At 37.4% G+C, this 14563-nt stretch overlaps 1 protein-coding gene across 1 annotated transcript in view; it reads right to left on the minus strand.

Annotated features, from left to right (window-relative positions):
- LOC121043740 (uncharacterized) overlaps positions 1-14563 on the minus strand; it is a 38139-nt gene that overhangs the window by 16661 nt on the left and 6915 nt on the right. Inside the window, exon 4 of the mRNA XM_040495748.1 lies at positions 12387-12562. Coding sequence (XP_040351682.1) covers positions 12532-12562 — 31 coding nt within the window. The 3' untranslated portion in view covers positions 12387-12531. The remainder of the gene's footprint in view (positions 1-12386; positions 12563-14563) is intronic.

The following is a 14563-nucleotide window of genomic DNA, read 5'->3' on the forward strand; positions in this document are numbered from 1 at the left end:
TCTTTATGCCACTTGAGCAAAGGTTGGCTTTTCTTCATTTTAAGACCTACTGATCATCCTGACTATATTAGTTATTCCTTTATTTATTTACTTATTTTTTATCTGCTGAATTGTCTTCTAGACTGAGAGAATGTGATAAAAACAAAATAAACTATCAATATATTTTGTTAATTTTAGAAATGTTCTAATTTACTAGTTGTCTACCATATATAAATGGTGCCTATAGGTAAATGGTAGCTATATCTCATGGTTTGGATCCTTCATCATTATAAATTCCCTGTGTCTTATTTCAACTTGGTCCAAATTTTTCTGTTATAGATGATACTATTCAGTTTGAGGCATGAGCTTTGTTCTACTAAATATTTCAATGTTATCATATCTTTGCTATTTTAACTTTTTTTGCTTGTTTTTGTTTAATTTGCTAAAGGTAGTTTCTCTTAAATTTAAATATAATTTAAATCTAATTTAAGTCATCTCTCACAGAACTTCCTATAATATGATGTAATTTTAAATGAAAGAAAGGAGAACAAAAAATTACATTTTCACTACAATATATAAGAAAATGTATACATATGGTCAAAACATAGATAAGAATACGGAAAACTTAAGTGGCCACATTAAGGCATAAATGTAGAAAGGTTAGCATATTTCCTTTGATGTGGTTAGAATGTTATCTTGGTAATAGTAATAATAACTATAATAATATAATTTTAATATAATAATATAGTAAACGTTATCATATAATAATAACATATCATCATCGTCATCATCCTTGTGCCATATATGGATGATATAAATGCTTAAATGAATCAGTTCATTGTCTAAAGCAATTTCCACTAATGATACTGGGGCTACATTTGATGTGAATTTCCCCTCTCATTACTCTACCAGTGAGGTACCCTGAGAAGAATTTGCTTTGGCTAACCTACCTCACATACCTCCAAGTTATGATTACTACTCCGCCTGCCTTCTCATTAGAGCACCTTGCAAGAGCCCATGTGGGAGAATCATGGTCTCAGATGTCCTAGTGAAGCCAAGTGGCCAGTGGAGAAGTGTGGTATTCGTGCACTTATGTAATCTCACTCTTTTGTGTATGGACTGGAACTAGTGACTTGATTTGAAGGAATGGAATACAGCAAAAATGGTGGGACACCACTTCCTATGACTTCCATCTTCCTTCTTATCCTCTCTCTTGCTTGCTCTGACAAAGCCAGCTACCAGTATGGACAGGCCCATGTGGCAAGTATTCCAGGGAGGCCCACAGTGAGTAGATTTTGAGAAACTTCTGAGGCCCTCAGTTCAAAACCAGCGTGAGACAATGAATCCTGCCAACAACTACTGGAGTCAACTTGGAAATAGATCCACCCCTAATTGGGCCTTAAGTTAACTGCAGCCTGTGGGAGACCCAGAGCCAAAACATTCAATTATGCTCACTGAATTCTAGGCCCACAGAAATTGTGAGATAATAAGTCTGTGTTGTCTTAATTCACTAAAAAAATACTTAAGATGTTCCCCTGTAGAAGGGTGCCACTGTTAGTGATCTACACTTTACAATTAAGGGTTTAAAGGAAATTTTCCTCTTTAGATTTCAGGTTTCAGATTGTGGTCTGGCTCTGTTATTTCTTTCTATATTCATATGCACCTTTATTGAAATCATTTTACTTTTGGAATGTGAAAAATTACCATTATACAATTTATATACAGAGAAGAAATCCAGTATAGGCTCAAGTTGTTCATCTGTAACTACATGAAAACTACATGAAAATTCCTTGCTTATGTGAATTCTGAGCTTAAAATCCCTTCAACAAATCTCTGATCCTTTCTCAGCTAAGATTTTATAAGTAGCTTATTTTTTTCATTTATCAATTGTGCATTACATAGAAGAACTTGGATCAGGGACTTATAGAGATTAAGAGAAAGTTTAAGTTCTGACCTTAACCCTTATCTCTAACAATTTTGCAGGGAAGAACACAGACACAGTTCGATCCAATCACATTCAAACACGGTGCTTTAGGAAGCTGAGTGTGTGAACGATAAATAAGAGGGTAGGTGTACAGATGAATAAGAACAGTCCTACTCTTGAGGGGTTGTTAAATGCTGCTGGAAGGTGGACAGACAATAAGTATTACTGAATAAAAATGTAGATCTAACTGGGAATCTAGTTAGGGAAGACTTCCTGAAGGAGGCAGCACATGAGCTGGATCCTGAGTCTCAAGCAGGATTTAATGGTTGGAGATAAGGGTAGGACAAGAGAGATGTATTCTGAATATCTAGACAAGCAGGAGACAATAAGAATCTCTCCCAGGCAGCAGGAAAGAGTTTAAATTAGTCAAACATAGTAAAAGGTAAAGGTATACATATAAGAAATGATAAGAGAGATGTGTCTGGAGCTCTTGAAAGAGGTCAAAACTAGAAGTACTAAACTAAGAATTGTCTGCATGGAGGTGGCATGCAAAGTGGATGATGTCCCTGAGGAAGGAGGTAGAGAGGAACTGAGGATGGAGCCTTGAGGATCACCCACATTTAGGGAGAGGATAATAAATTGAGGCAGCAGAGAAATCCCTCTTCTGTTTCTCTGAGAATTTTGTTTTAAACCTCACAGCCTTACTTGTATCTATAACCTCTTTTCTTCAACACCCTCTGGTCTCCAACTCGCCAGTGTTCATTTCTCTCCCATCATAGATAGATCTGAGTATGTCTGTCAAATCACTTGGAATCCAATGACTCAGGTGTGCGTCTCAGAGCTGGCATGTTAAGCTGTGCTACTAAGCACAAGTGAACTCACTTCTCTGAGCATCAGTTTCCTCATATAACAAAAGCTGACAATTATGCTTTCTCTGTAGGGTAATTGTGAGAAATAAGTGAGATAACATGAGGCAGCGTCTAGCACAGCACTTGGCATATAGTAAATGTTCCTTGAATCTAAGTCTGAATTGCCAAATGAGCTACCCTATGATGGCATGATTCATCTGTAACTTTTGTCTACAGCTGAAAGATTTACAATTATACCACGTTTATTGGGGAAGAGCTATTTATCACATGAAAAATTATGCTTTTCATGTTCCAAGAGAATTAACTTTCCTCTAAATTTCATTTCCTTATTCCTTTTTTTTCCCCTTGCCTTGGCCTTAGTGTATCATGGGAAACATTTTTTTCCCTTCCTTATGCTTCATTTCATGATAGGCTGTTATGAGCATATAACACAAACCACAAAAATATCAGGAAAATATGGAATTGTAAAACTAGGGTTCAATCCAATTCAGAACTTTGGTTTAAGGGGAGCCTTTCTATTTTTTCTCCATGGAAATTCCATAGTGTGGGGTGCATAAGGGTGGCTTTCTCTAAGAGTTTAGGAGAGATTAGGTAATTTATTTTCTGCCTCTGTCAGCATCTGCTTTTTGTTACATTTTATTCATAAGCATTTTTTAAACACATATTTATAATCGCCAAGTTTTGTAGCCCTTTGTATACCTTTTACTGGCTGTTGAATTCACTTGAAACCTTCTTTAGGAATCAGCCTGAAAATAATGCTTCTTTATTTTTATCTTCAAGATACCCAACCCAGTTGGAAGGGGAGAAAAAGAATGTCTGTGGGATCCTGTTAAATTTCCATCCCTTCCCCTGTAGTTTCATCAAGATCAAACAGATTCTACATAGCGGCGGCAACATAGAGCAGAGAGCAAATCAGATGCATATGTGAAGCTGTGATAAAATAGAGCTTTATAGAAAGGGAAGAAAGACCTAGCAGGCATGCCTGGCTGGCAGCTGAAGAAAGTGTTACTGTCATTATTAAAGAGAAATGAATATACTGCCAAGGCCCCGAGAATAGAGTATCAAGTATTGCCTGTGGACCCGATGCTGAGTGACTCATTCGTTTGGTCTTTCTGTATGTCGGAAAGCCAAGTGCCCACTTAGAGAATCTGTTGATAACATGTATAATATAAAACACTTTAATAACTGTGGAGATTTGAAAGATCCTCAGGTTGGAAGAGCTGTGCTAAGCAACCTGACATGCAAACTTGTCTAGTCCTGGCAAGAGCACTATGAGGGAGAGGCTAGCATTAGTCCCATCTTATAGATGAGAAAACTGCCCAGAAAAGTTAGGCAAACTGCCCAAGGTTTATATTTGGTAAATACCAGAGCTGCTTTTTAAACCTAGGCCTGTTGGCACCAAAGACTATGCCCAATCATTCTGCTAAAAAGTTGATGCTACTTTTTAAAGTTTCCCATTACTTATAGACAATTTTTTTTTAATTTTTTTTTCAACATTTTATTTTTATTTTTGGGACAGAGAGAGACAGAGCATGAACGGGGGAGGGGCAGAGAGAGAGGGAGACACAGAATCGGAAACAGGCTCCAGGCTCTGAGCCATCAGCCCAGAGCCCGACGCGGGGCTCGAACTCGCGGACCGCGAGATCGTGACCTGGCTGAAGTCGGACGCTTAACCGACTGCACCACCCAGGCGCCCCAACAATTCTATCCAACTAGGGTACAATGTTATAGGAAGCTAGTGCAACCATTAGAAATAGGTTATGTCATCCATGAGTTTATTAAATCATGTGTCTTAAAAAATTTATTTCAGGTGTTTATTTCATCATATTTCTAGGGTACTAACCTAGATTCATGTTTCTCAGCTAGTACCTTGTGAGTCTAAAAATGTATTTTGATTCCTTATAGATTGAGTGCAATCAGAATTATATTCGATCCTTTTCTTCCCTCCTTTCCTTCCTTCCCCTGCTTCTTCCTTCTTTCCTTCCTTCCTTCTTTTCTTTTATTTAACATTTACTGCACACTTACTCAGCTTTGGGGATAGAACACTGAAAAGCTTCCTGCATTATAAAGCTTTCATTTGGGGTGCCTGGGGGGCTGAGTTGGTTGAGCGTCAGACCGTTGATTTTGGCTCAGGTCACGATCCCAGAGTCCTGGGATTGGGCCCTGCGTTGAGCTCTGTGCTGAGCATAGAGCCTGCTTAAGATTCTCTCTCTCTCTCTCTCTCTCTCTCTCTCTCTCTCTGCCCCTCCTCCCTGCTCACGTGCTCTCTCTTTCTCAAAATAAAATTTAAAAAAGATTTCATTCTAAAAAATTAAACAAGAAGTAAATACAAGTATTTCAGATAATGATCTATGGCATGGAGATCATAAAACAAGACGCTGTGATGGTGACTGTGGGCAAGAAGGGCCCATGATGTTTAGCTGATGACCTAAATGATAAGAAGGAGTCAATCACCCAAAGAACTGAGGTCACGTCTCCCAGGCAAAAGGAACTACGAGGGACAGAACTACTACAACCCCTGGGGTGTGGAAAGGACTTGATGTATTAAAAGAGAGCAGCAGGTGTAAGGTCGGAGATGGAGGCATTGCCTGGTCCTTAGAACCTTGTGGGTCCTTGTAAGGAGTTTGGACATTATTCTCAATACCTGGTAAAGTCAGTTAAATAGGATAGTGAAATGATCTGATTTAAGTTTAAAAAGATAAGAGCTATGAGAAGAAAGAACTTAGGGGAATAAGAGTAGAAGCAGGGGGACACATGAGGAGGCTTTTAGAATAAGGACGGTGGTGTCCAGGTACAAGGCCACTCAATTTGTAATGCCGTTTCAATTTGTGATGCTAAAGGATGGTCAGTAAGTAACTAACAATGTCCACTTATGATAAGAGATGGTGGGAGAAAGAGAAGAATCAGATTTAAGAAGTGAGAAGGTAAATAAACTGGTTCATTCCATATCATTTATGGAGATTACTGTCTATTATGATAAGAAGGAAATTTCCTTGTAAATATCCCAATCTACCTAGATCCCTATTTCATTTTCCTTCAAATCCCCCACAGATGTCACAGCTAAGGCCAGTGGCATTATCTTCCTCCTCCTATCCTCTCTCTTACCTCTCTTGTAGGCAGCCTGAAAGTTAGGAGAACTTAGTGAGGTCTGGATCTGAGACTCAATGCTAAGGCACACTTTTAATAAATGAAGCTCATGTTTCCTTTAGAAGCTGGGAAAATTCCATGTTTAGAAATGAACTATCATCCAGGAAATGGAATATTCTTTAGTGCTAACAAGAAATGAGCTCTCAGGACTTGAAGTGGAGGAAACTTAAGTGAATATTTCTAAGTAAAAGAAGCCAATTGGAAAAGGCTACATACTGTACACTTCCAACTATATGACATTCTGGAAAAGGCAAAACTACGAAGACAATAAAAAGATCAGTGGTTGCCAGGGGTGGAAAGAGAGAGAGAGATTAATAAGCAAAGCACAGAAGTTTTAAAGGATAGCAACAATCCTTGGTATGATATTATAATAATAGATAATATGTATGTCATTGTACATTTGCCCAAACCCATAGAATGTACAACACCAAGAGTGAACCCTAAGGTAAACTATGGACTTTGGGTGATTATGATGTGTCAATGTAGGTTTATCCTAGGTAAAAAATGTACCATTCTACCATTCTAGTGAGCAATGTTGATGAGAGAGGCTATTCATGTGTGGGGTAGAGGTATCTGAGAAATCTCTGTACCTCCCTCTCATTTTTGTGGCAAACCTAAAACTACTCTAAAAATGAAGTATTAAAAATAATCTATCATAACTATATACATTTTTTGAGCATACTACAGAAGTTTAACTTTATTAACCACCATTAATCATTAGGGAAATGCAGATCAAAGTCACAATGAGACACCATTACTCCACCATAATTACTAAAATTAAAAGTACTAAAAATTCCAAGATATTGTGGGGCAACTGTATACACTTTCATATAATAGTGGGAGTGTAAATTGGTTGAACTACTTTAGGAAAATGTATACACTACGACTCAGCAGTTCCATTTATAGGTTCACACCCCAAAGAAATAAGTACTTATAAACCATATTTACAAGAATATTCATAGATGCTTTGTCCATTGGAGCCCAAAATTTAGGGGCATCTGGGTGGCTCAGTTGGTTAAGCATCTGACTCTTTATCTTGGCTCAGGTCTTGATCTCATATTCATGAGTTTGAGTCCCATGTTGGGCTCCACGGTTTTTTTTTTTTTAAAGGCCAAAACTTAAAATAACCCAAAAATGTATAGTGATATCACTATACAGTGGAACAATACACAGCAATGAAAAAAACTACTGCATTTACAACATGAATGAATCTCATAGACATATGCTGAGGAAAATATATTTCCACTTCTATGAACAGGAGATGGTATGAGGGAACCTGCTGGGTTCTAGAATTTCATAAGTATATTTTTAAATGATAAAAGTTATGACCACTTTTAATATCTTGGGTTTGATACTAACAAAAATACTGAAGTGTACTCATTCTACTAAAGGACAAATAGGGCGAACTTTATCTTGTCTGAGGTAAGAGGTCATGTATGAATTACGCCTGGCAGATAATTTCAAAAACATTTTTACCATGTGTCTATAACATATACGGTACAGCATTTAAGATTTAGGAAGGCATGGGGCGCCTGGGTGGCTCAGTCGGTTGAGCGTCCGACTTCGGCTCAGGTCATGATCTCATGGTCCGTGGGTTCGAGCCCCGCGTCGGGCTCTGTGCTGACAGCTCAGAGCCTGGACCCTGTTTCAGATTCTGCGTCTCCCTCTCTCTGTGACCCTCCCCCGTTCATGCTCTGTCTCTCTCTGTCTCAAAAATAATAAACGTTTTAAAAAAAATAAAAAGAAAAAAAAGACTTAGGAAGGCATGGGGCACCTGGGTGGCTCAGTCAGTTAAGTGTCCGACTTTGGCTCAGGTCATGATCTGGCAGTTCCTGAATTTGAGCCCTGCGTCGGACTCTGTGCTGACAGCTCAGAGCCTGAAGCCTGCTTCAGATTGTGTCTCCCTCTCTATCTGCCCCTTCCCTGCTCTGTCTCTGTCTCTGTCTCTGTCTTTGTCTCTCTCTCTCAAAAATAAATAAACATTAAAAAAAAATTGAGGAAGACACAAAAGCACAAGTGAGATTTTTTTTTTCTTTTAATCAGTGTTAACCTCACTAGCATAGTGCCCTAAAGTTTGACTATATTCATTATTTTTGAAAATAGGTTCAACTTGACAGGCCAGCCAAACATTTTCCTACCAGCTTTTGCATACTCTGCTTATACTGAAGCTAATATTGCTCCCAGATTTCATTATTATTGTGCCTACAGGAGCATGGCTGAGTTTATTTGATAATCCTCTCCAAATTCAGTTAATTAAATGGAAAAATGTTAGTAAAATCAAACATTTATTACTATAGTGAAAAGTTTATTTGAACTGAATTTTTCTCCTTTTTGGACTGGTGGTTTTGGCATTGTAAATCTGCCTTCCAAATTCACCCGCAAACACGTTTCTGTGGAAACAGAGCCACAAATAGAAGCAGTGGTTATTGATTTTCTTTGGGGGCTACCAACTGGTTTCTGCAAAACCCTGGAGAGCATATGCCGATTTCCATGTGTATTTTATCCCCTTTCTCTCCCCCTACCCCTTCCACACCTGCACGGCTTTAAAATAATCCAGGCCTATCTATTATTTATCAAAAGGCTAGCTGATAAAACAAAGATATTCTGATCTCTCCTTGTTATTAGAATCTCCTAGATTCTGCCTCTCCTCTAGCCTGCCTCCCTCTGTTTCCGGGAAGCCCACCCAGGCTCAGGCAGATCCTCCACCTTTGGTCAAACCCTAGTGCTCCATCCAAGATACTCTTTCTCCTGTTTCCCAACCTCTCCAAACTTTGTTCAGTCCTTCATCCTTTCGTCTAGGCCCTCCACCTGCTTGTCATGCCTCTCAGTTCTTGTATAGGCTAACTCCTACCCATATAATTAATTGAACTTTAGACATTTCTTCCTTTAAGAAGTTTTTCTTGGAGCACCTAGGTGGCTCAGTTGGTTAAGCATTAAACTCTTGATTTTGGCTGACGTCATGATCTCACAGTTTGTGGGATGTAGCCCTGTGTTGGGGAGCCTGCTTGGGATTCTCTCTCTCCTCTCTCTCTGCCCCTTTTCTCCCCAGAGCATGCACACTCTCTCATAATAAATAAAGAAACATTTTAAAGAAAGAGAAGTTTTTCTTGACCCTTCCTTTAGACTAGGTTAGATGTGCCTGTTAAATACCTCTGTAGTGCCTATTAAATATTTCTATAGCAACTGTAACTGGTGATGATAACACTTATGTTGTATTTTAGAAGATTGTAGAAGGCTTAGGTTGAATAAAGTAAATGTTTGGCATAGTGTACTCATTTTCAGTGTGGCTGGGTTTTGTTTGTTTTTTTTTTTTAATACCACAGCTTTGTTTGTCAAACCAATAAATAGAAAGGTATGCTTTCATAGTTATGGGGGTCAGAAGTTCAAACCCAATGTGTCTCAAGGGGAGTTCTTGTTCCTTGCTTCTCTTAGCTTCTGGTGGTTGTTGGTAGTCCTGAGATTGTGACTGCATTACTCCAGTCTCTGCTTCATGGCTATATTGCCTTATCTTGTTCTCTGTGGGCCTCTCCTGTGTTTCTCTTATAGGGATATTTGCTGGATTTAGGGCTCACCTGGGTAATCTGGTTGATCTCCTCATCTCGAGATCCTTGACTTAATTACATCTGCAAAGACCTTGTTTCCAAATAAGATACTATTTACAGATCTGGGGATTAAGACACAAAGGACCAGGGGCCATGGTTCAGCTTACTACATATAGTAACAGGCACTCAAACACTATAAGGATTATTAATGAAGATAATAATTAAAACACCTTATTGATAAATTGGAGGATATCCCCACTGGTTCTCTTCAGACCAGTGTCTTATCTTCATAGGCTGTGTCATGCTGATTCCCACATCAGATACCTCAGTCCTGAAATTATCTTCATTTGAGAGTCCTTTTTGCTACTCTTATCTTACCCATTCTTTAAGGTTCAACTCCAGTCTTAACCTCCTCTACAAAGCCTACCACAATCAATAACAGTGATAATAAAAGCACCTAACATTTATCAAGAGCTTACTAGTTGCCAGGCATGGTAGAAAAAAACATTAATTTTCCAAAGGATATCCCCACTGTTCTTCCTTCCTTTGACTTGCTATTACATTTATATCTGTGCCACCATACATATTATTTAATTATATACTCTCAGATTTGCTAATTGTAGACTATGCATGTGGTCTATATATAAATTTTTTATTCTCTCTCTCTCTCTATATATATATATATATGTACTCTTTTACTACTACTGTGACTAACATTTCTTAGAGTACTTACCATGGGCCAAGAACTGAGCTAATCAATTGAATTTTCTCTTTAATCCTCAAAGCAATTCTGCAATGTGTATACTTCCTTTATTCTTGCTTTTCAGATGAAGAAAAGGAAGTTTACAGTTAACTGTCTATTGTCTATCAGTGATAGAATCAGAATCTGAACCAAAGGACTTCAGAAACCAGAAAAACTTATATATTATGTTATATATTTAGTACAATGTCATGTAAAGGTTGGCTTTGTCTTCTCAAGCATTTAGGTAGATTTGAATCTTCTTATGGCCGTACTCTTCTTTCTTATAATCATCTGTTATGATGCTCAGTTCTTGGAATAAAATTTTTGTCTTGTTTTTAAATATACTAAATGTACTGGATGATTTCAAGAGCTCTTTAGCTCAAAGCTCTAAGTTTGGTCCACTTAGCAAACAGGTATTACCTCTAAAGTCCTTTGCAATGTGGATGTAAAGTGCTTGAGAGACTCAGCTCAGAATGAGAAAAAAAATGCTCCCTCATCTCACCATCTCCCCCCCCCCCCGTTGAATCGGTCCTCATCACAGGTAGGGAGTCAAGGAAATCAGCATAAATTATTTTCCTTCTTGATATTGTAAAGGTCATTAAATTAGGTAGCATTAATAGCATCAGTAGGAGGCTGAGAACTGAAAGAGATACAGACTCTGAACCCTGTGACAAAGCTCTCCAAGCTCTAAGTAGAGGAAGAGAATTGCCTGGTCATTCAAGAATTTGTAGGACTGCTTTATTTGCTACTCTTCAACAGGAAAACCTTTGTCCTTCCATAGTCAGTGATCTAGCAAAATTTCCTTACCATTAATTTCACTCATTAAAAGGAAAAGAAGATGACAAGAAGTTAAACATTATCTTTCTCAAACTACATTCAATCAGTTCTAGTTTACATCAGCTCAGTTGGAGAACAGCAGAATTACAAATTTTAACACAACATCATTAGCGTCATTTAGTTTTCTCCAACTTTGATTTTGGTTTAATTTGTTAAGATTCAGTTAATTATTTTTTTTTAATTTTTTTTTCAACGTTTATTTATTTTTGGGACAGAGAGAGACAGAGCATGAACGGGGGAGGGGCAGAGAGAGAGGGAGACACAGAATCGGAAACAGGCTCCAGGCTCCGAGCCATCAGCCCAGAGCCTGACGCGGGGCTCGAACTCAAGGACTGCGAGATCGTGACCTGGCTGAAGTCGGACGCTCAACTGACTGCGCCACCCAGGCGCCCCATGATTCAGTTAATTATGTAGGGAACAGCTTATCTCCTGCTTCCTCTACAGTAACAGAATTTTTTAAAGAAATAAATTCAAAATTTCCCTCTATCTTAATGAAGTGACAATAATGTTTAAATATTATATTAAGAAGTACCAAAGTTTCTGTTAAAATTACCAAGCCAATTGGGAAAATAAAAAAGTAAATCCTTATGCTTTAGAAATGTTTACTTCACCAAGTGGATTTTAGGAAAAAAACAGTAACCTCTTGTTTTATGGCATTCACTCAGTTCTAAGTGGTGATGACAATGATAGTTAACCACTGTGAGTGCAAGCGGTGAAAACCTGGTCTTTGAATTTTTTGTCTTTGTGATAATTGATCTTCACAACAGCTTTACGAAGAGACCACTACTTTTTATGCCCAATAAACTGATAAGAAAATTAAAAACCAGAGAAATTATGTAATTTCCCCAACATCCTACAGGTAATAAAGGATAGTCAGTATTTGACTCTATGCAGAATATGTAAATTACACTGCCAAGTGTACTGTGCCCTCCAACAATAATTGCTGACACTTTTCCCCTTATGAGTAAACATTTTATAAAACTGACAATGTGATAATGCTGAACTTTATCTGAGCCCTTTCGGTTCTGGAAAATAAGAATGGTTTGGAAATCTTCCCACCCTTTAAGGACCACTTTGCACCCTGCACTGGTGTGTCTTGAGAGAAGACCCATTTCTGTCCTCTCTCAGGACTCCCATAAAGTCTGGGATGACTTTCTTGCTTACTTGCCACTAAAAAGTCCCAGGTCCCCTTTTGTTCTTTGAGACATTCCTTATTAATGAATATTCTTGCTATTGTAATACTTTGCATAAAATAATCTCCTTGGCTGGTGTATTTGTCTTTCACAGTTTGGTGCTGTAACTCAGAGAGGACCAGATCTCGGATTTTTGGGTCCCTGTTTACATACCCAGGTAAAGAAGCCTCTGGTACCCCTTTTTGCTCTGCTCCTGAAGAATGATTGGAGACCCAGTGGTGAGTCTGATTCCTGTGCTATGGACTCATGTCCACAGGTAGCAGGGTAAGGTGCCAGCTTGATTTCTGTGGCCAGCTTCTTATGGTTTTGTGGTCTTCTTTTGGTGGTCTCTGTAAAGGAATTAATGATTTATAGAAATCTTGTCTCTTTCATGTGAAAGACAATAAGAGACTCTGGTTTGTTAGTCTTTTCTGTTTGTCTATTTGTCTGAGTTCAAATTAATTAAGAACTTATGCCCACTGGGAAAGGAATAGCTTATTAATGTGGATCAGTGCATTTTGTGTTTCTGTGTTTCTGTTTGACCTATGACTGAAATTTTATTCTATTTTATTAAAACATTTATTTATTTTGAGACAGAGAGTCTGAGAGGGGAGAGACAGAGGAATAGGGAATGAGAGAATCTTAAGCAGGCTCCACACTCAGTACAGAGCCCCAACATGGGGCTCAATCCCACAACAATGAGATCACATCCTGAGCCAAAATCAAGAGTCTGATGCTTAACTGACTAAGCCATTCAAGCGCCCTTATGACTGAAATTTTGGAATTACAGCTATGTTTTCTTTTCTCTCTTTGGATATTTATGTCTGTCATTTAGAAAGGCTTTTGCCTTTCATTATATAATATTTCCTATTTTCAGAGGAAATTACTGAATTTGATTATAAGATCTCTTTAAGGAGTTCTATTCTGATAGGCTTAGAGGTAAATTATTGCGTATATAATTGAATATCCCTAAAATTCCAAGAAATTAAGGAAATTGAATTACTAAGACTTTCAATGTGCTAGATTTAAAAAGTACCTTTACAGAAATAAAATCAAATATGTTTTACGATTTCAAGCTCACATAATTTAGGCAAATCTTTGGCAAATGACAGTTACATAATATTTTTGGTTTAATAAAAATAGCTATGTTTTCTCTGAGTTATAAGTGTTAAGTATAATAAACAGCAGGTGCAATTCTCATATTGTATATGAGAATGTTACATTTAGAAAGTTTAAACCAAATCAAGCTCATACATCTAATAATAGATAGATATCTACTGATTTTAGAGGCTGTGCTTTTAATCTGTAATCTATATATCACTGTAAGCAAGTGAAATTATTTTTTGCATATATCACATTCATTTAGGAATGAAATATTTAGTAACTTCCCCAAGTGGAAGAGGAGATTATACTAATTTTTTCTTTAAGCTTAATACCAGACCCAAAGTTTCTCACTTGATGGATGTACACTGCCTTACAAACAGGAAAATTAATTGTGTTATTAAGTATGTTATTAGTGCAGGGTCTGTGTTGAGCTAAGTTTGGAGCATGTGACCAGACCACTAACTATATATACATTAGTGATGGTAAAAAGCCATGTGAACTGGAGTTCTCTTGAAAGATTGTGCCAAATACTTTGAATCCATCCTGGATGGAATAAACTGTTTCATATTATCACATATCAAGCCCACTCTATATGGTGATTTTAAATTTTGGTTAGTAGTACTATTTTAACTGTTTGCAAAGTTTGGAATGCCACCCCTCCTAAAAATCCCTAATTTCCTTTCATCTTTCCTTGCTGAAAACTGCAGCTTTCTGACTATTTCTGCAATGTATTCCCAGACTATAATGAACTTTGTAGCTCTAGTTTAGTCTCCTTTTTTATCCTTTTTATTATTTTTTTTTATTTCATGTGAACCCGAACAAATATAACACTAAGCAATCATGATATTATTTTGAAGAGTAGCCCTTACATTTTTAGCAATTGTGGTATTCTAAAATAGTTGCTAATATAATTGCTAAAAAAATTGCCCTGCCTTTCAGAAATGACTCTCTTCGTGCTTTTAACTAACATAGAATATGCATGTGTAAAGCTATTTTAAGATGAAAGCGATGGTTTGATATTGTCTTAAAAATAACTCTAATTTGGAGGCAGTCAATTTTATGTCACTCTTATTCAAATTATCTGCCTTTAAGTACAGAAGATTTAGTACACTTAGTAAAATTAAAAAAAAAACATATCTTAAAGAAATCTGCTGTTGTTTAGAAAACTGCATGAACAATTCCCATCTGCAAATGGTTATTTATTACTTAGTTATTTTTAGATTTTTTTTTTTTTTGGATGCATCACT

Source organism: Herpailurus yagouaroundi, unplaced genomic scaffold (genome assembly GCF_014898765.1).
Source record: "Herpailurus yagouaroundi ecotype Mexico unplaced genomic scaffold, PumYag 187, whole genome shotgun sequence".
In the NCBI taxonomy this organism is placed as follows: domain Eukaryota; kingdom Metazoa; phylum Chordata; class Mammalia; order Carnivora; family Felidae; genus Herpailurus; species Herpailurus yagouaroundi.